This window comes from Lampetra planeri, chromosome 36, assembly GCF_965212315.1.
Source record: "Lampetra planeri chromosome 36, kcLamPlan1.2.h2, whole genome shotgun sequence".
Classification (NCBI taxonomy): domain Eukaryota; kingdom Metazoa; phylum Chordata; class Hyperoartia; order Petromyzontiformes; family Petromyzontidae; genus Lampetra; species Lampetra planeri.
This window is the reverse complement of record NC_136142.1, coordinates 7,758,269-7,778,865: the sequence shown is the minus strand read 5'-3', so window position 1 is coordinate 7,778,865 and position 20,597 is coordinate 7,758,269. Positions and strand designations below refer to the sequence as shown.

The 20,597-nt window shown below is 48.1% G+C and overlaps 1 protein-coding gene across 1 annotated transcript; it reads left to right on the top strand.

Moving 5' to 3' along the window:
• The first annotated feature begins 153 nt into the window (after window positions 1–153).
• LOC144730747 (uncharacterized) lies at window positions 154–17,712 on the top strand. The gene is made up of 8 exons (XM_078611471.1): window positions 154–240; window positions 1,833–1,913; window positions 3,573–3,682; window positions 4,998–5,597; window positions 6,293–6,461; window positions 7,514–7,672; window positions 11,142–11,310; window positions 12,643–17,712. Exons 2-7 carry the CDS (start codon window positions 1,855–1,857, stop codon window positions 11,293–11,295), a joined length of 1,251 nt encoding a protein of 416 aa, XP_078467597.1. The 5' UTR covers window positions 154–240; window positions 1,833–1,854; the 3' UTR covers window positions 11,296–11,310; window positions 12,643–17,712.
• Window positions 17,713–20,597: the final 2,885 nt, after the last annotated feature.

Here is a 20,597-nt window from a genome sequence, read left to right as displayed (position 1 = left end):
CCCCAAATGACAGCCCCGTGGCTGCCCTTCAACTGCCCCAACTGACAGCCCTGTGGCTGCCCGCCGATCACACTCCCAAGTCAGAGCCACAAGCTGCAGGGCCGGGGCTCTTGTCCACTCAGTGGCGCTGTGAACGCTCTCACTCGGCACCGTGAGTCCCGGGGGTTTCATCCCTGCAGTCTCCCGTCGTGGTGGCCACGTCCCTTCATCACACAGCCTCTCAATTCCTTCACACGCGAGGTAATGTCATCATTAAGGATCGTGTTTCACTACGCAAAGACCCCCTCCCCCGTAACACATTCCTGCGGAGGGAGCTGGTAGGAACGTTGGGTTGCTCGGTCAATGGCCAGGGTCAACGGCGGCGTGGTGTATTCCGCAAATATGGCCGACTGTGAGGGCGGGCACAAGCCGGCGTGAGTAGGTTAAACGTTGAGTTTTATAAGGGCACCACGGGGTGACCAGCCCCTCCCCACCCAGCCCTACTCTCCCCACCCAGCCCCACCCTCCCCACCCCCCACACAGCCCCTCCCTGCACGACGGACGGACACAATAATCCCCTGTGGGCTGGTGTAACCACGAGGTTCCTACCAGCAATATAGCCAGACTGTTGGGGCAAGTGCTGTTAGCGAGCACCTATGAAGGTCGGCACAGCTCACGAGGGGGTGGGTGGGCCAGCACCACTCCCGGCCGCCTTTGTCTCTCCCGTGGCGATGTTTACACACCGCACTAGGTACTAATTTGAGGCTGAGTCGATCTAGGGGATGCCCAGGACCGGTTGGGATTGTTCGTCACTGGTGGTGGTCGTAAGCGTGAATCGAACTCGGGTCGCCGAGTTCGTGGTGCAGCGCGCTAACCGCTACACCACCGCTCCCCACCTACAGAAATACAAAGACGCACACACACATGAACACAGACAGCTACATACACAGAGACACAACATTGTGAGTGTACTGTGTGTGCGTGCACCGTGTGCGTACTGTGTGTGTGAACGTAGAGCATATAAGCAGAAGGCCCATTGCCCGAAACATCGTCCATTGCACCGTTTCCCTTCTAAGGCCACCCACATTGTTATTGCCAACGCAGCACGTACATATATATACGTACACCCGCCCCGACTTAAAACACAACGCACGTTGCAACCTGCACGGCTAAATCTCGACTTAAAGCTTTCGTGACTGAAAGAATTCATATTCTTTGGGTCTTTCGGTAAAGTCACGTAAATAGGTTCAAATTAATAAAATAAACAAAAAAACTACGACGTTTCGATCACTTGTGTTTTTGTTTATTTTTAAAATCCTTTATATTAAGTTCGCTTGCTTGCTTACGACCGTGCAAATCTTTCGGTCGTTTTTTAACCCACTTCCCGTGATCCAATCGAGCTGACATTTTCCACACAGACTCGTTGTGCGTGACAATTAATGTTCGTGAAAAAAATTTCCCAAAATTTTACACTTTTTAGGACATACAAATTATATTTAATTACCAATTGCTTAATGGTGGCAGGCAATCATCTGACCCATAGGTGACAGCCATCTCAAGCCAGAGGACGAGAGGACTCTAGCCGCCACGCATATAAAGGATTTATAGTGAAAAACTTTGTTTTTACGGGTTATACTTGTTATTAATTTGAACCAATTTACGTGACTTTACCTGCACGGTTACTTTCTAACTCGGAAACACTCGATTCGATTCGCACTCGATAACACCGGAATCGACCATCGATTACAAATTTCGGAATCGATCGCGGGCCCGGCGCACGTGATGCGTTAAGGACCAATCGGCGCCACCCCCCTTTCCCATCAACCCCCCCCCCACCTCTTCCTCTCCCATAGCAACCACGACGGCGTCCCAAAGATGTCGGCTCGCGGATCACGCTCGGCGTTCGTTCTGCACGGATTCAAGGCCGCCCTCAGGTCTTCGCCCACCACCCACTCCCAACTTTGTGTTCGTTTACGGCGCGTTGTTTTGTTATTGTTTAAATCACGAAAGATTAAGCAGCCCCGGTCGAGAAAGCGTCGAGTTGTTTAAAATGTAAAATTTTAAGTCGGGGGGTGGAGGGGCATCCGAGGGGTTGCTAGGCAACCCGCGAGTTGTTGCCTAGCAACGCGAACGGCAAGGGCATGCAGATCGAAGTATTTTGTTTTAAACCTTCGGATATCGATGGGCGTTGGGTGTTGAATTGGCGAACAGAGTTACGAGCTCGTACACGTTCGGACCGGATAATAAAAAATAAACATAATTAAATACAATTGTATTTTATTATGTTTTATTTTTATTATGATGAGACACTGGAGTGTCGAAATAATAAAATAATTAAAATAGCAATAAATTGTATTTTATTATGTTTTATTTTTATTATTTTATTATTTCCCTTCTACGTGACTTTACCGAAAGAACCAAGAAGATGAATCCCTGCAGTCACGAAAGCTTTAAATCGAGATCATTATGATGTTGTGTATTGCAGTTGGGCGCAGCATAATCGTTCGCTTCGTCAACGTGACACATTTTTTTTACTGTTTGGCCGTGTCGGGTGGTGGAGGGTTACGACACATTCATAAATAACGCGATCTGACCCAAAAACCTATATTATGAATAATATCACATTGTAAACGTGCATCGAACCGAGACCCCGTGGCGTAACGAAGATCGGCAATGCACCAGCAATGATTCGATGCAGTCTGACTGCTGATGAGACACTGGAGTGTCGAAACCGGCCCCGCGTTTGAGTGCTCGTCTTTAATCTGTGCTGCTCAAACTACGCACCCCCAAGAAGAAGGTCCGTGCGGCTGATGGGATGAGTGAAGGGGACATTCGTGCCTGCTTACAGTATTTAATTTCGTTAAAACATTAATTTTACAAACATGTCAAATGTAGGAACCTCCTGAAAACTCGTCTTGACGTTCAGTGAGGCTGATCTAAACAAATAAAGGATATTAGCTTTTATTGTTATTTGTTTAAAAAAAAGTACCTAACTTCTCATCTATTCCCATTCGCCTCGGCTGAGTCAACAGGGATTTAAACTTGCGACCAGCTGATAGTGAGTTGTGGTCTTAAAGCATTGAACTTTGTACATTTTAGTGATTGTGTTGTACTTTTGTAAAGGTTTCCTTTCGAATATATTTGTTTTGAGACATTGTTCAAACGTATTGATTTGAGATATGTTTTTAGTTACCTTCGTAAGCATGCAACAATTCTTCAAAACATTATTATTTTAAACTCATATTTTGTCATCTTGTTCGTATAATTTCTCTTTTATTTTCTCCATGCAGTTTTTTGTTTCCCTAAATGTAACATTGGCATATGCTTTACATACATATTAAGCAATTGGTTCACACTGGCAACGTTCGGTGCACGATTGCCAGCTTGTGCACGAATTGCCATCGATGAATCAGTGCATCGTTAGATGCCCACTACGTACTTTGCACTCCGGGTTTTTTCTTCAAAAAGCGACTTTTAATTATCTCCCACCTTTGAATTGAAATAAAACACTGCCTCAGTGCTATTGCGCTTAGCAAAGAATGTTGGCTCCTTATCTCTCTGACTTGTAGTTTCGTCCCCTGTGCCACTGCTAGAGACAAGCCAGGTGACTACCTCACCAACTCTCAGAGGACTTCAACGTCCTCTTTCCTCAGCCAGAGCCCAAGCTTCTCAGCTGGGAACATGAGGCCAAAAAGTGTCCCAGGTATGCCTACTGCTGGTATGTGATGCAATAAAATAAAATGCAACACAGCAAATAACATGAATAAATTACATTTGTAAAAGCGCCTTTCTCAAGGAGCTGTACATCACACATGCATATCTAATACAACTCTCGTCTTACCCATGTTGAGGTCCAGCCTCGAGACCTTCCTCTCTTCTCTTGTATGACTGCTTACAAATATATCATAACGAGAAGTGGCCGGGTGGCACAAAAGTCAGAGCCTTGAGTTTGCACCGCTGAGATCCTGGATTTGAATCCAGGCAGTTGCCTTTGATTAAACTGAGTTTGCAAGTGTAGTGAGTTGATGGTTTACCGATAACCGCACAAAAATAATCACGTGAGATATTTTTCATAAAATTGGGGAATATGAATACACAAGTATAGGCCTCCTCTTTCACGTGATATGTATGTCCCATATACATATCAGTTGCATCCAGACATTCGAGAGCCAAATTGTATTTTAGATATGCACTTCCGGTTGTGTTTTCCAGTTTTGACATACAACCGGTGTTTCCACTGTGCTGTGCTAACAAACCGGTGAACTGAGCTTGAATTATAACCACGACTCAAATGGGTGCTGAGTGATACCTGAACTGGTGCAAGGTGCCCTCGCTTCAACCCATGTCAGTTGCAAAATTAGCATTTGTGCAGTGTGCAAACATGAGCCCTGGGGAGGCCAAGCTGACCTAACATTGTGCTGCCCACAACCAACCATCTCTTTTGTTTGCTGTGTCACAACCTTAATCGGTGCTTTTGAACAGCACTTGCCCCAACATTCTGAATGGCTATACGGGGGAGGTTTGTCTTTGTGTGTGTAGCAGCATGCTCCTTCCCAATCACTCTAACCCAGGGGTCGGCAACCTTCGGCTCCGGAGCCGCATGTGGTGGTTCTTTGACTTCCCCGTTGCAGCTCTTTAGCTGCCCCTTTGCGGGCAGCCGTTAAAAAAAACCCCGTAAACCTTAAACAAAATTTTTTGTAAAGATAATTGATGAAATATGGCATGGAATGGGTCACTATGGAATGTCTTGGTGACGACAAAATGTACAGTCAAACTCTATTGTTAAAGAATAACTCGGGGGGAAAAAACATTAAATAGATGCAATTTATTCCATCACCTATTTTGCTTATTGAAATTAGAATGTCTGTCATCTGCTGTATATCTGCTGTATTTGCGTATATGTGTATAAGTAGCTCTGCGTGTGATGTGGCTCTCGACCTATTTTGGTCAAGATAAAAACAAAAAAAGATGGCTCTTCTTCTTTGAAAGGTTCTGACCCTTGCTCTAACCTCATGCAGCAGGCTCCTCGGCAGTGAATGGCCATGGTGACAGCCCCACGCTGGACGAGCTGGAGCTGAGCCTACACAACTTGAAGCTCCAGGTGAGTGACCTCCGTTCTAGCCTGGATGTCGACTTCACCTCGGACAAGGCCGCCGGAGAAACCCGCAAGACCCGACAGTGGTCCTTGTTGCCGGATCCGGAGCCCGGCATGGGCGCTCTTGAAGACGACAGTGACGACGCCTGGTTTCTCAGTCCGAGACGCCGCTCCAGGTTTTCCTTGGACGGCAGCGCCACCACCATCACCACTACCGGCCTGGGGCTGCACCGCGAGGCGTTCCCGGTGCAGATCGGCGCTCCGCACGTCGTCGGCGTGCCGTCGCTGCTGCCGCCGGCGATCCCCGTGCGGGGCAGGTCACCCGTGCGGACGGTGGCGACGGTGGTGCTGGAGGAGGTGGCGAGGGCTCGCCGCTCGCGCTCGCTTGAGCGCTGGGCCGCGGACGGGAGAGGCGCGCGGAGGAGCGGGATGGCCCGCTCACGGTCGCAGTCGCCAAAGCCGGCATGGAGGCCCAGCTCGGCAAAACCCGACCTCAGCTCACGGCCTCCGCCGCCGCTGCGGTGTACGTCACACTCGCCGGCGTGTGCAGTGCTCGGTCATTTGCATGACATTTTTATTTACAAAAACATTTGTCCGCTCATTTTTTATTCCAATTGTGCTCAGTGGTCACAACGCCTATATGGAGCTTGGATCAGTGGTGTAGTGTGGTTGAATCAGAATCAGAATACTTATTCATACTGGAGGAATCCGATGAGGTAATAAGCTCTTTTTGATGGATGTTCAGTAGTGAAAATTATAGTCAAAGAAAAAAAAATCACTTTAAAAACATATACAGATATATTTTTTATCTACGAGATAAGGCCCACTGAACTCTTAGCTTATTTTTCAGAAGCGACCTGGCCACAAATGATAGCTCAACGAAATAGCTCATCATGTCGAAATCCATAGCAAAATTATCGAAATAACCTAGACGCATGATTCTAAATGTGGAGGGGAAAACCGGAGGACCTAGGGAAAAAAAAATCCATGGTTGGCATGGGCACTGGTGCAAGCAGTGCCATGGGTCTCACCAGTGTCTCAAGTTTCCCCTCATCTCCATAGCACGACACCCGGGCCCCACCGGCCTGTGTGCCCCGGTGCAGCTACACCACCTGCAAACTTGAAAGATACGTCACCGTTATACCGTAGACGGTGGCTCCGCCCGTTAAATCGAACGTTGCAGCGACAAGCGAGCTTCCGCCCACCCTTTGCGTGCAGCGCGCAGGAGCGGAGCGAGGGGGAGGAGTGACGAGGAGGGACGGCTTTCGGAGGACGAGCGTGGCCGGCGGCCCTGGCGGGGCCTGCGGTCGTCCCTGCGGTCGCTTTCCGCCGAGCACAGTCCAAGGCCCGCTTCTCGGGGTCCCACGGCACTGGACGTGAGCGAAAGGTGTGTCCCACTCGCAGAGATGCCGCAACGCCGAGTGGAGGCCTGTGTTGATGACACAGGTAGAGAGGCATGGATGTGGCCATAGGAACAAAGATCCCTCTCATAGCCTTAACAAGACTGTTGGGGCAAGTGCTGTTAGCGAGCACCTATGAAGGCTGTCATGGCACACGGGGGGGTGGGTGGTCAGCACCACGCCCAGCCGCCTTTGTTTCCATGTGGCGATGTTTACACACCGCACCAGGTACTCATTTGAGGCTTAGTCGACATAGGGGAGGCCCAGGACCGGTTCAGATAATCGTCAGTGATGTTAGCCGTGAGCGGGAATTGATCTCGGGTTCCTGGGTTTGTAGCACAGCACGCAAACCGCGACACTACCGCTCCCATAGGAACACACACGGACACGACCAGAGATGAGAGAAACCTGGAGAGATGTAAAGAGACACACAGCGATACCTGGAGAGAGGAAAAAACAAACGCAAAGAGAGACAGACGTGAATAGAGTCGTGAAGAGACACAGACACACCGAGAGATACGAAGAAAAACCAGAGAGTGACACGGAAAGACATGGAGAGTGATGCAAAGAGAAACATGGGCAAAGACGCATGAAGAGGGACCCGGACAGGGATAGAGACAGAAAGAAACATGCAGAGCAAGAGAGATACAATAGAGACGCACGCAGAGTTACATGGAGTTACATGAGGAAAGATACACGTGAAGAGGAGCAAACGCAGAAGCACGGAGAGAAACGCAAAGAGGAATGAAGAGAAACAGTCTCATAGAGAGACAGGCACAACGAGAGACCTGGAGAGTAATACGCACGATAACAAGGAAAGAGACGGAAATGGAGAATCCTGGGACCCTAGCTACAACCCTTAATCCTATCCCTAAGTTTAAAACCCGACTTCATCCCCAACTCGAACTTCAACACGGAATCTAATGTATCCCAAGCCATAGCTCTCACCCCTTTCATAATTGTTAACCCCTTGCCCTATGTTAAACTTCTCTGACTCGAACCCTGTCCCTGCCGCTACCCGCCCCCCCCCCCCCACCAGGTTTGTTGGTTCTCTGGGAGGCCGCTTGGGGGGCACGTCTCCGTACGGGGAGGCTCTGCGCCGCCTGCGCCGGCAGCGTCTGCGGGTGGAGGAGGATCTGCTGCTGGAGCTCAAGCGGCAGCTGGAACTGGAGAGGACGCGCGGGCCCCGACCTAAGTGGTGCGTGCCGCCCCGTGGCCTCTCGCTCAGTGAGAGTCACGGTGCCATGAGGTGTGGTCCCATGTGGACGCAATAAACAAAACAAAGGCCTCGAGGTGTGAAATGAAGATACAGCCCAAATAACAAAGACCTCACTTGCCGTGTAGCCGCCGTGGCGAGATGTTAACCCATTCTTTTTCCGATGACGTACGTGTCCGTCATCGGGTTTTCTTCTGATTCCGTTCTGATTTATGTACGTGTACGTCATCGAAATGCAATCGATTCCAAACGGAATAAAATCGATTTTTAACGGAATCGGAAGTGCCATGCGGGAGGACGTGTGGCACAGAGTGACGCCAGCTATCATAGAGTGTGGTCGAATCACTACAGTTCTCTGAGGGGAGTACAGTACAATGTCTTAAAAAACAGCAGCGCTATGCCTCTGTAAATAAAATTAACGCTAACCGCTTGCGCGTTCCACCCTGAAACCTGCAGACATCTCTGAACAAGAAAAGGCTGACTACCTCCTCCTGGTATACAGGAGGTCGTGGGTTCAATCCCGACCCTGATGCATGTATATTGGAGTTTGCATGTTCTCCCCGTGGTCGCGTGGCATTTCTTTCCGGGTCCTCCTGGTTTTTTCTCCACATTTAGAGTCCATATGCTTTTAGAGTATTTGGCTGTTATTAATTTCCACGTGGTAAGCTACTTCGCTGAGCTGTCATTTGTGATCGCCAGGTAAAATAAAAATAGTTAAATGGATGCCGACTCAGCTGGTGTATAATGTCATCGTCCATTGAGTAATTGATTAAAATTGATCCTTGCGATGCTTGCATAATATCATGCGCATGATACTTGATCACTTAATGCTTTAGGCAAATGTATGATAATTTATAATTTAATCCAGATTAGGCCACATAATCATCTGGCCAAATATCTTGCTGTGAAACTCCACTACCGAAAATAGCGAGTTAAATTGTCACGCGTACAAGTGTTTAATGCGCTAATTATTGTTTCAGCTGACCGGTAAGTTTAAGAGCAATTTTCACGATCAAATTTAGCTCAGAACACACATCCTTGCTAAATATGGTTGTGAGAATACATTTTTCGAAAGAATTGCTAAAATCCCTTGACTTGCGAGGTGGGTGAATCGTTATATCCCTGCCATCTAGTGTTGGGTAAGAGAGTAGGTCTTCTTAAACATGTACAACAATAACATTTCATGTCGATAGCATCTTTCAACGATTGCACTTAAATACGGAGTGACTATCAAAGCAGACGAATATGATGTATAATCAAATAAAAAAAACACCTCATTGCTCCTAAATTATATGTTAGCAAGAGTCTCATTAAACAAATACGTCTTCAGCCGCGATTTAAAATCATCGTGGAATCGTCAACGCTTACTGTGGGCGGTAATGCGTTCCATAGGTTGGGAGGATGAAATGCTAACGCTCTTATCACCTTGAGTGTATGTTGTGAACCAAGGGAACGGTAATAGTCTAGAGTCTTAAACAGAGTAAACAGCTTGGGATATAAAGAGACAGGAGTTCAGTCAGGTGAGAGGGAGCGGGACCATCTCATGGTTTTAAAGTTAAACACAACACCTTGAAATCTACTCGAAAACGACACAGGAGCCAGTGTGACGAGGCCAGGGTTGGAGTAATGTGGACAGATTTCTAAGATGTTGTTAAAAACCCGGGTAGCGACATTCTGTACAACCTGCAGTGGGGACAATGCTTCTCGCAGACATTCCAATAAAGCGAGCACCGCAGTAGTCAACTTGAGATAAAGTAAAAGAGTGCATTCACTACTCTTTGGTTCTTTCGGTAAAGTCACATAGGTATAAAGTATAAAATAAATTTTATCACGACGTTTCGATTGCATCAGGTGTGAAAACTACAGCAAGAAAATGTTTAGCTGAAGTGGGAAAAAAATAATATTCTTGCTGTAGTTTTCACACCTGATGACGATTGCTTGTGTTGCAATCGAAACGTCGTGATTTAATTTATTTTATACTTTATACCTACGTGACTTTACCGAAAGAACCAACGAGTATGGATCCCTGCAGTCACGAAAACTTAAAATCTAGAATGCATTAACTTCTCGCCTTCAGAAGAGGGGAGCGGGTGAGAGAGACAAGGGGGAGTCTGAGAGTGGCAATGTGTCTGAGCTGTAAAAAAAGAGAACCTGGTAACATTTCAGATATGGGGCTCAAAGGAAAGGTTGGAATCAAAAATAACTCTTAAGGCTTTGACTAGCGTCTATTTTTGGTTCAGTGACAAAGCCACAGATGTCAATTTTGGGAAAGTTAAGGTTGTGGAGCTGATGTCTGGATCCCCGGTATAATAACCTTGTTGCCTGTATGTAGTATTTCGTGTCAAACTACTTGCTGTGAGAGTTCTGAATTGAAATTCCATGTCGTGTTACGACAATAGTGCGATCTCTGTAGCAGCACAATTGCAATACACTGTTTGGCGAATGTTGTGCTCTTAAATGGCTTTGGATTTTTTTTCCAGAGGATGAGAACTTATCGCATTTCATGAGGCTGATAGCCGGGCGTGGTGGCACGTATCTGTAATACTCCGCTTGAGAAGCAAGGGTTTGTTTATTTCATGCAGATTTTCAGAAATTTCCTGCCATCTGGCCAGGGGAAGGAAGTACAGCAAGTTGGTTCGTGAACGAGCCAGTGCATGATGTGCTCATTCCCGGGTAACGGGGAAATTTCGGTCAACTTGACCGGAACACCCTGGGTTTAAAAAAATAAATTGACCGAACATTCCAATGCAGGTCCCCCCTGAAAGGGAGTCTTGGGACTCTCCGGGATATTTGAATGACACACTGACATCTCTGCAAACTCTGATAAGACAATCCTCACTATCTTCGGCTGATTGGTCCTTTATCAAGAGCTTTTAACCCAACCCCACCCATATTTCTCCATATATATTTAAAACTTGCTATACACCTCAAGTGTACATGCATGGGATTAGTTTCAATGACAGGAAGAAGAATACACGGATTAGAGAACACATGCAACATACATGCGTCATGCTGACCATTGAAAAAAGTGGGCAGGACGCATCGCTAGGAGGAGTGATGGCTACGGGTAAAGATTAACCATGGAGCTGTAGCTTTGTACCTACAACACCTGACAAGCCCTGGTGGTCTCCCATCAAGCTACTAACCAGGCTCAAAGCTGATTAGCTTTCAACCATAGAACGGTCACTGCACTGCGCGCTTTCAGATGCGCTTCTGTAGCCGTCTGGAACACTCTTCCTTCCGATATTAGGAAGCCACTGAACCGTGCACTTTTAAATCTAAATTGAAAACTCATTTCTTTAGAAATGCTTTTTGTGTTTAGTGTGTTGTCCTTCCTCCCCGCACCTACAGTTAGCACGGTTGGCTACATACGGTACGAAAGAAGTCCAACATACGTACATTCGACAGGATCGGGCGTATTAAATGTATTTTTTTTTTTATGTAATGACAGGTACGAGATGAGGGGTCCTCAATTCCACTACGAAGCCAGGAAGAACAACGACCACTTGCGGAGCAGCGCCGAGTGGCAGAGGATCTATGACTACAGGAACCAGCTGCTCTCGGCCTCGCATACTTTCAGGGAAGGCCTGGCCAACAGGCCCTAGCGCCCATTGCCCAAGGTTTGTTTTTGCCGAGGAGGCGTTCGAAATTGTTACGCAGTCGTCTAGCAAGCTTCGTCGTGGCGTGCCTGCACATTCTCGCATCTTCTGCGGAAACTTGTTCTGCATCTGTCGTGGCTGTCGCTGTCAAGGACCAGTGTGTGCCTTCTCAAATGTCATTTTTGTTTGTCTTTTATCGGATTACGTTTAAAAACGTTCACTCGGCATCGTGCCACGAAACGAAGGAATTTCAATCTGGAACCTTTGCTGTAGTGCAGGTTAAATGATGCCCACTTGAAGGTGATATCAGACAACCATTTATGAGATTCTTTAATTTGCCTCTTGTCCATTAGGCATGCAGCAATGCATCGATTAGTGTAATAAAGTTAAGCCTTGGCTCATGCACATGGCAATGCATCAGGCGATAATATGCTGATGTTAAATTTGGGTTAATGGAGCGAACAGAACTGTTACATTCCTCAGTATCTGGAACGCCACCCCACTGCACACTCGCAGCAATCTTCACCGACTGTTAAGAGCCACTCAAAGGCCCTACCTCTTTCGTGCCCCAACTGGCTTTCCAGTGACACTGAACTTGGCTGTGAGCATCACAATCACGGTCGTTCACGAAGCCCCTGAAATATTGCGTGCGTAACAAATTGCACTTTTGTTACTATTACAACCGAGGCAAACTACAACGAGAAACGATATAATTGAGACGGCACAAAGAAGCCAAAGAAGAAGAATCCGTTGTTGAATCGAATGCCGATCCTGAATTTTGACAGTGCATCGAGTAGCCAGGTTGGGGTGATTCACTACATGCTTATTATCCACACTAGCGTCACCGCACATTCTCATGTGTCCTGCAATGTAGATAATAATAATAAATATAAATTAACCTTTGCAAGGCGCATTTCATTCGTAGATCCAAATGTGCCATGTAATTAAAATAGGAAATAATCAGAAGCAGGGTAAACGGCCAGAACTAGGGTGTTCTTCCTCTTTCGTATGGCATGGGTGAGGGGGGGGGGGCAGCAACAGTTTGTATAGATGTCACCGTTGAATGTTAAGGTCCTTCAACCAATTCAAGGTGGTAGTCGATTCTGTATGGATTGCAGCGATACCGCCAGGGTGTGTGCGTGGATGGCGCAACTCGTCGCTGATGCGGTTGACGGTTTTGGCTTCGCCACAGTCGCAGTTTGGGGGTAAAGGGCAGTTTAAGGAGGTGAGTATTCAAGACAGACTTAAATCTACCTAACGATTCTGATGACATGGCATTTGAATCCCAAATCGTAGTACTCAAGACAGTTGGATGTATACTTAATTTATCATTAATTGTGTGTGTGTGTGCAGTTATTGCTGATCCGGGCGAAGACCTGGCTACACCAGCTGTTGTCCATCCACCGCTGGATAAAGGTCTCTCCCCACGCCGCTGACATCCTTCCCGGTCCTGCAATGTAACGATCCCATCAAGTGCCTGCAGGAGGGCCGACCTCACGGCTCCGTCTCTCCCCGGTGGACGTCCTCTCGTTCACGTTTCCTCCTTTGGCTGCCACCCACCCTTGTCATCCGTCTCAACCATCGCCCCAAATCGCGACGACCTCCCGGCCTGGCCCGCTGACTTACTTAACAGTCAACATCGTGGGTGCCTTGCTTGTGCTTGTTCTGCAATCTGCCTCTTGGCGGTGGGATTCCATATTCTTAGGTTTTTTCGGTAAAGTCACGTAGGTTAAAAATTAAAATTAATAAAAGTTAAATAAAAATAAAATAATTAAAATTAATAAAAGTAAAAAATAATAAAAAATAATAATAATATGGTAAAATAATATAATAAAATAATAAACTAAATAAAAATCCACTCACTGATTCCGCATGCTATCGCAGGTACTGTACACTTGATTGCAATCATGGGTAGTTGCCTGGACGTAAACCCAGAATCTCCATGGTGTTGGCTCAGCGCTCTGACTTGGAATTCACCCTCCGAGGCACAGCCACGTCGGACTGCTGTGAACATTGATTCTGGCTCTGACATCTAGAGTGAGGCCTATACGCTGGGCCCGATTGTCTCGTCTGTACTCCGTGCAGCTGCCTCACCGCAGAACAGAGCACGTCCCATAATTTCTAACTCTCATTAACCGTGTCCGTCTGTAGCAGGGGGGTCATGGTAACGCTCGGAGAGATAATCCAATACAAATTACATTTTAGGATGAAGTCGTGTTGCCATTAGGGACTTATACAACCGAAAACCAGCCAAATCGATCAAAAGTTGCACGAATCCTGAAGATAAAAAAACCCCCCAGAAATAATGGCCATGATATCACCGGCTCCCCACGATGTCATTTCAAGTGGCATTAATTGTTCTGCGGTGCCCAAGATAACGTTATTGGAGGTAATTCAATCCTTCCGATGGCAAATGCGTCTCGGAAAGCAATTTTCAGAATACACGCGTACGCATGATTTTTCTTCCTCGTTCTCTCTCGCACACACAGCTCACACTTTTGTAATTCCCTCGCTTGGTCTGCCTCTACTGCCTCGCATTATTAACTGACTCGGTTCACGAAGCTTGTAAAATCTCACCTTACAATTTTACTTGAATTCTATGGAAGTTAAGGGGAGAGACCCCCTTAGCATTAACGCACAAGCATAGCATGAACAAAGCTCTTTAAGTTTCCCTAGAAGAGCAAAAACTGACCACTTTCATCATTTATATATAAAAGCAGACTGATGTTTTATTTTGAGCATGCAAATCGACTTAAGGGTGGTCGCACTTTTCTCGAAAGTAGTCAATCTCTCTGCCATCTGCGAAGAAGGACCATTGCCTCAAACACAAGCCTGTTATATATATTTTTGTCGGTTATAAACCAGTGTTTATGGCGAAATGTGTTCAATCTCCTTAATCTTTCAACCTCTTCACCACCTCTTATTCGTCACGTTGCTTGCTCGCTTGAATTGTTATGCCACGCAAGCCTGCTTGCTGCCTACCTACTGTGGATAGAAAATGAAAACACCACGAGTATGCATGGATTATGTAACGCGTTCCAACGTACGCGTTTGTCCTCGGATCTGAGCCATCTCGGTCAGTCAACCCATGGCACCTGCTGGGTCTGTCCCGTGACCTCCTGCCAGCGGGCGTTCGACACTTCACTTGACCTTAATGTGCACACAGCCTGGCACAAGCGCCGTGGTGACGTCACCACCACTTAGTGGCGAATGGCGGTTGTTGTTAATTGGCTACCGTGCTACATTTCAAGCCGCACAATCAGACGATGTCACACCGCGCCAGATAACGTTACGTAATGACGTCATCGGGAGGGTATCCACACTCGCCTTGTCCATTAAGTCGAAACCTCTTTGCGTTGTTTTTTTTTGTGTCCAGATTTTTTTGAGCAACCCCCTTTGTCAAATTTGGCCAAATTTTTGGTCGAGGGCAATTTCCCCACAGCAATGCAACTCCACGCTTGAGTACTTTCGGTTCACATTGGATCATCTTCATGGGAGTGATCGTGAACCCCCTTTGCCTTATGCACAGACGGACCGGAGCGAATGCATTTACACTTCGAACCTCGACCGGAATTGCGTGACAGCGCGCCTTGCCGCGTCGATTCCACGCAACGTCACAGTAGCCGATTCAACCGGCTGTAGAAGCACTGCGGAATTACTGCGAGTGGGAGAGGCGCACCAGCAACCCCACCCCTCCCTCCCCCCGACCCGAGCTGCTGTGGCTACTTTATCCCCCCTGGTGGCAGTGTTGGACCCTCAATGACTCCGCTGCCACGCGGCCTGAGACACCGCGGCGCAAAAACATCTCCGCGAATGCGCGGCTCGTTCAAAGTGCCGCACCGCCCAATTCACCGCAGATCGAAACCCCCCCCCGCCGGCTCCCCCCTATTCGTCCGTTGAGGACATCTCAGCCGTGGCCGATGGAATCGCCAGGAGGGCCATTGGCTTGTGAAACGCGACCATCCACGTTGCCGTCCAGGTTTTTTTGTTTGTCCCGCGGGCGTTGGGCATTGTTGCCGTTGAATGAATTTCGTTGTTGTTGTTGCCTGAGTACAGCCTCGCCGCCTGGTGGGTTTTGGCTGACTCGCTGAAATGTGACCAGAGGTCGCAAACGGGTTTTGATTCCTTACCCATACCCGGCCGCACCAGGCTCGCAAATGGGGTACCCGTTCCCTACCCGTACCCTACCCGAAATGAGTGACAAACGGTTACTCACCAGTGACTCACGGCCTACCCGTACCTGTACCCGGCCGCACCAGGGTCGCAAACGGGTACCCGTACCCGTACCTGGCCGGGTACGGGTAGCCGGGTATCGTGTAGGGTACGGGTATCGAGTACCCGGTTGCGACCTCTGAATGTGACACGAGTGCTATGGTGTGGCAGTGTTGACACCGCCTGAAACCAGCGGCGGCAAACCCTTTTTTTTCAAACAACACTCAGGGCCGCAACAGCAACCACAACGACAACAACAACAGACATCCGACCGCTTTTCGCTAAGGCGCTTGTGCACCTTCCAGAAACGGCAGGAAACGTCGAGGTGCACCTTTGGCCGCTCACACACGAACACACGAACACACGAACACACGCGTCGTCAGCGTAATCCAATAATAACGCGAAAAATAACGCACGTGTCAACTTGGGTTGCCACCTGAGGTTCGAATAACCGGGACGTAATGGGAAGGAGAACATTTTATTATAATACCGGAAAAATGGGGAGAACTACATGTGAATTTATCGTCTCGAGTGGTGTATATTAGTATTATGCAGCTTACAAAACGCAGGACTTTCAATGTGCTGGGAAGAACTACATATTTCCCAGGACAGTCGCTACCTCAACAAGGAGATATTCCTGGGAAAATGTGGACTGGTGGCAACCCTAGTGTCGACCGAGTATGAAGTGTACCTTGTAGTCAGAGAGGTGGTGACTAAGATTATTAAAGTTAGAAACGCGGTTTTAGCAGGTCGAACATATTTCCCTCTCGTCGTACCCCTGAACTAGACTCAACACACACACATACACACATTTTTTTTTTATTTTCTGTAAATTACATTCCATCTGTGCCATCGCCATCATAACATAAATCGAAGGAAATATTTTTTTCGGACACTGACGGTGAGCAGTGCAGCGCGTTGCTTCACGGCAATGGCTCTCCCCCTGATAGGCGTTAGCGGTGGTCACTGAGCCATCGACTCCCGTGGTGGGGATAGATGCGGTGCGCATCGCGGAGTGTGATGATCCGCGTTGCAGCACCATGCCCGGTGTTAGTGTTTTCCTCCCTTGCGCCTTGAGCTCGCGTACGGCCGGGAATTTGTTTCGGCTCTGACCTCGACACTCGAAGGCGAGCTATGCGCGACCCCGATGGGCCAAGGTGGCGGTGGCGGATGAGGTCCTCTCCATTGAGGAGACTGAAGTAAACTATATAACTAAACTGTTTTTTATTTTACCAGGTAAGGCTCACTGAACTATGTCGTTATTTTTCAGAAGCGACCTGGCCACAAATGATAGCTCAAGCGAAGTGGCTTATCGTCGTGTGGAAATGTATAGCGGCCGTAATACTCTAAACGCGTTATTCTAAAAGTGGAGGGATAAAACGGGAGGAGCCGGAGAAAAATGCACACGACCACGGGGAGAATCCATAAACTCAAAATATACAGCAGCAGGCGTCAGGTCGGCATAGAACCCACGCCCTCCTGTATACCAGGTGAGGTAGTGAACATCTCGCCACCGCGGTGCCCCAACCAGTGCCGGCTGTCACGGCGACGTTTGTGATGAAGTCAGAGCACTTGATCTGACTTCAAAACGTCGACGGCGCGTATGGAAAGCCTCGGGACGCTTGGTGTCGGACAACGAGTACGTAAGAGAGTGGACACTCGGCCCTTTCTCCACTCCTGAAGACACTCCACGCGATTGTGAGTGATGGAGGGAGGAGTGCTCTAGCGGAGAACAGCCCGACCAAATGCTGTACCTTTAATGATTTCAAAGATGGCCACGTAATTTATTGTGATTTCTGAACATGATTATTCTATAGGTTGTTTACTTACATTTCATTGCAAACAATTGTTACTTGATGCCACCAAAGATACCGCGAGTGTGTTTGCAAAGTGTTTATGTTTGTGGTTTAAATGGCATTGATTAATATTGTACGTGATTTGTACTTTTTTTTACCAGTGCTAAAGTTGCATATATTCAATTAATCTTGTGTTATTAATCGATGACCATTTGGTTGCTGCTATTGCACAACAACAAAAAAACCCCGTGCCATTTTACAACGCTCCGGAATTGTGTTTGTGTAAACGAAAGTGTGTTGCGTTAACGTGTATATTCTCCGATACAAATGGTAAATGTGCGTGTGATGCTCAAATTTAAATGACGCGTGAACACTTTACGCGTTTATAAACGGGTTCATTAACGTTTTACGGAAACACGTTGCCTGTGGTCATTCACAAAATTGGGCTCCTATGGGGGGATGGGGGGGGGCAGGCGGGGGTGGAGCTGGAGGAGGATGGAAGAGGGCACGTGACTGAGGTGTGGTGGCACGCAGAGGTTATTATTACTCCAATATATTTTTTTACGTTCCCAGGTAAGGCCCACTATTTTTTCCGCCTGAGGACAGCCGCTTGTGTTGCGATCGAAACGTCGTGATATATTATTTTTTTTATTATTATTTTTTTCTACCTACGTGACTTTACCGAAAGAACCAAAGCGTATATAGCTCTTTTATTTTTCAGAAGCGACCTGGCCCATCACAAATGATCGCTCAACGAAGTGGCTTATCACGTGGACATTTATAGCAGCCAAATACTCCGAAACACGTGTGATTATAAACCACGGGGAGAACACGCAAACTCCACATATCCAGCAGGCGTCAGGGTCGGTATTGAACCCACTATCTCTTGGACACCAGGCGAGGTAGTTAACGGCTCGCCACGATGGCGCCCCAACCAAGGGGAAGAGAAGACCGAAAGCCAGATGGAGGTGGTGGGGAAGATGATGATGAGCTTGCAGAAGGGCGGTCATTGGAGGTCGACTCAATGACAGATGACGAATCTAGCAGAAGGAAGCAAGCAATGGCGAGATATTGCACCAGCAGCATTGGCCACGATCGGTGACGCATATAGGGTGATTGGCATGGGCCCTGATGCAAGGAATGAGATGTGATGGATCTCCCCCCCGACCCCAATGTCCAATTTACTACTTCTGCATAGCCCCGGTGTCTGGGCCTCTTGTGGCCCCCTTGCAGCCCCCGCGCAGTTGCACCGCCTGCACACACTCGGGCGGTTGCGCCACGGGTCACGATCTCTTCTTCACCCTGAAGCGTAATTCCCTCCACGCATTCGCACCAAACAAATTATACCATCAATGTGTCACGCGCTCGCGCGGTGCATTGATTCCCGCACCCTATGTTTTATATTGTCTTGTTAAAAAAAAAGACGGAGGGTGCAGTTTTTTTGTTCCACCATTACAGCCTTCTCATATTCGTTTCATCAGAAAGAAAAGTCTTAAGGTATATTTAAGGATCACGCGTAAATCCCCCCACGCGGTCTCCCTGAGCGGTAAGATACTCTGAAATCTCGAGATCCCCGGAGGACGGGTCGACGAGAGAAGAAATGAAATCTCATCCTTGTTATGAGCGGCGGCGGGTGGGGGGGGTGCTCGTGTAAGTCGCGAGCGCCTTCATTAGGAGGGGGGGGGGGTCGCTCGCTCACCAATGATTGATGCTCACCGTGATTAACGACCGTGATGGTTATGGCCTCTGCTCGCAGCGGTCTCTCGGCCCAGAGTGCTGATGAGAGTGGAGATTTACAGTGAGCGAGGCATGTTGTTTCGTTGTTGTTGGTGGTTGTGGTGGTGTTTTTTTGAGATGATTGAATTCGTTGCGTTTGGGAATTGAAAAAAAAGGCAAGCCGGCGAATGGGGAGTGGCGGCTTTCTCTAAATTGTGCACTGCTTTCAGCCGGTGGTGGAAATTCCACATTCCTCTCACAGGGACTGCCAGTCTCTTCCCGGACGTGACAATTGTTGGACTAATTCTAGATTTGAAGTTTTCGTGACTGCAAGGGTCCATACTCTTTGGTTTTTTCGGTAAAATCACGTAGGTTTAAAAAAGGAAATACAAATAAATAAAATCACGACGTTTCGGCGGCAACCGTCACAGCAACATTACTGTAATTTTGCTGTGACGGTGCCACCTGAAGACGGAAGCTCGTGTTGCCTCTGAAACGTCGTGATTTAATTTATTTGTATTTCCTTTTTTTTACCTACGTAACTTTACCGAAAAAAAACAGAGTAATTGTTGGACTTCCAACGACGGTGTTACAGTTAAGAAGCTGGCTGTGAGCGCACGTTATACAACAAGCGCGGTTCTGGTACGAGCTACCCACGCTTAGATTACAACGGGTGGCAAAGACAAAGGGAAAATCCTGATACAAGCGGACAACTCTGGGTACAAGTGAAAGAAGACGCTGGGCCCTTTTCCTTATCCACGAGATAAGGTCTTTATTCCACGGCACGGGTTCAACACCTCCATTCCTCGCTCTCTCTCTCTCTCTCTCCCGCAACGCCCACGAACTCCGCCACCGGCTCCCTCTTTTAACCTCTTCCTGTCTCCGCACTTCGTCTCCACCAATCGTCATCCTCTCTTCTTACCCTCACTTGGCTTAACCTTCCCACCTGACTCTCACCCACCCAACCACTCACTCACTCACTCACCCACCCATCCACTCACCCACTCACTCACCCACTCACTCGCTCACCCACTCAATCACTCACTCACCCATCCACTCACCCGCTCACCCACCGTCTGCCTCTTTTAACCTCTTCCTGGCTCCGCACTTCGTCTCCGCTAATCGTCATCCTCTCTTCTTACCCTCCCCTGGCCTAACCTTCCCACCTGACGCCCATCCACTCACCCACCCATCCACTCACCCACCCATCCACTCACCCGCTCACCCACCGGCCTCCTTCTTTTAACCTCTTCCTGGCTCCGCACTTCGTCGCACTCAGTCTCCAATAATCGTTATTCTTTCTTCTTACCCTCACCTGGCCTAACCTTCCCACCTGACTCTCACCCACCCATCCACTGACCCACTCACTCACCCACTCACCCACCCATCCACTCACCCACTCACTCACCCACTCACCCACCCATGCACTCACCCACTCACTCACCCACCCATCCACTCACTCACCCACTCACCCACCCATCCACTCACCCACTCACCCACCCATCCACTCACCCACTCACTCACCCACTCACTCACTCACCCACCCATCCACTCACCCACCCATCCACTCACCCGCTCACCCAC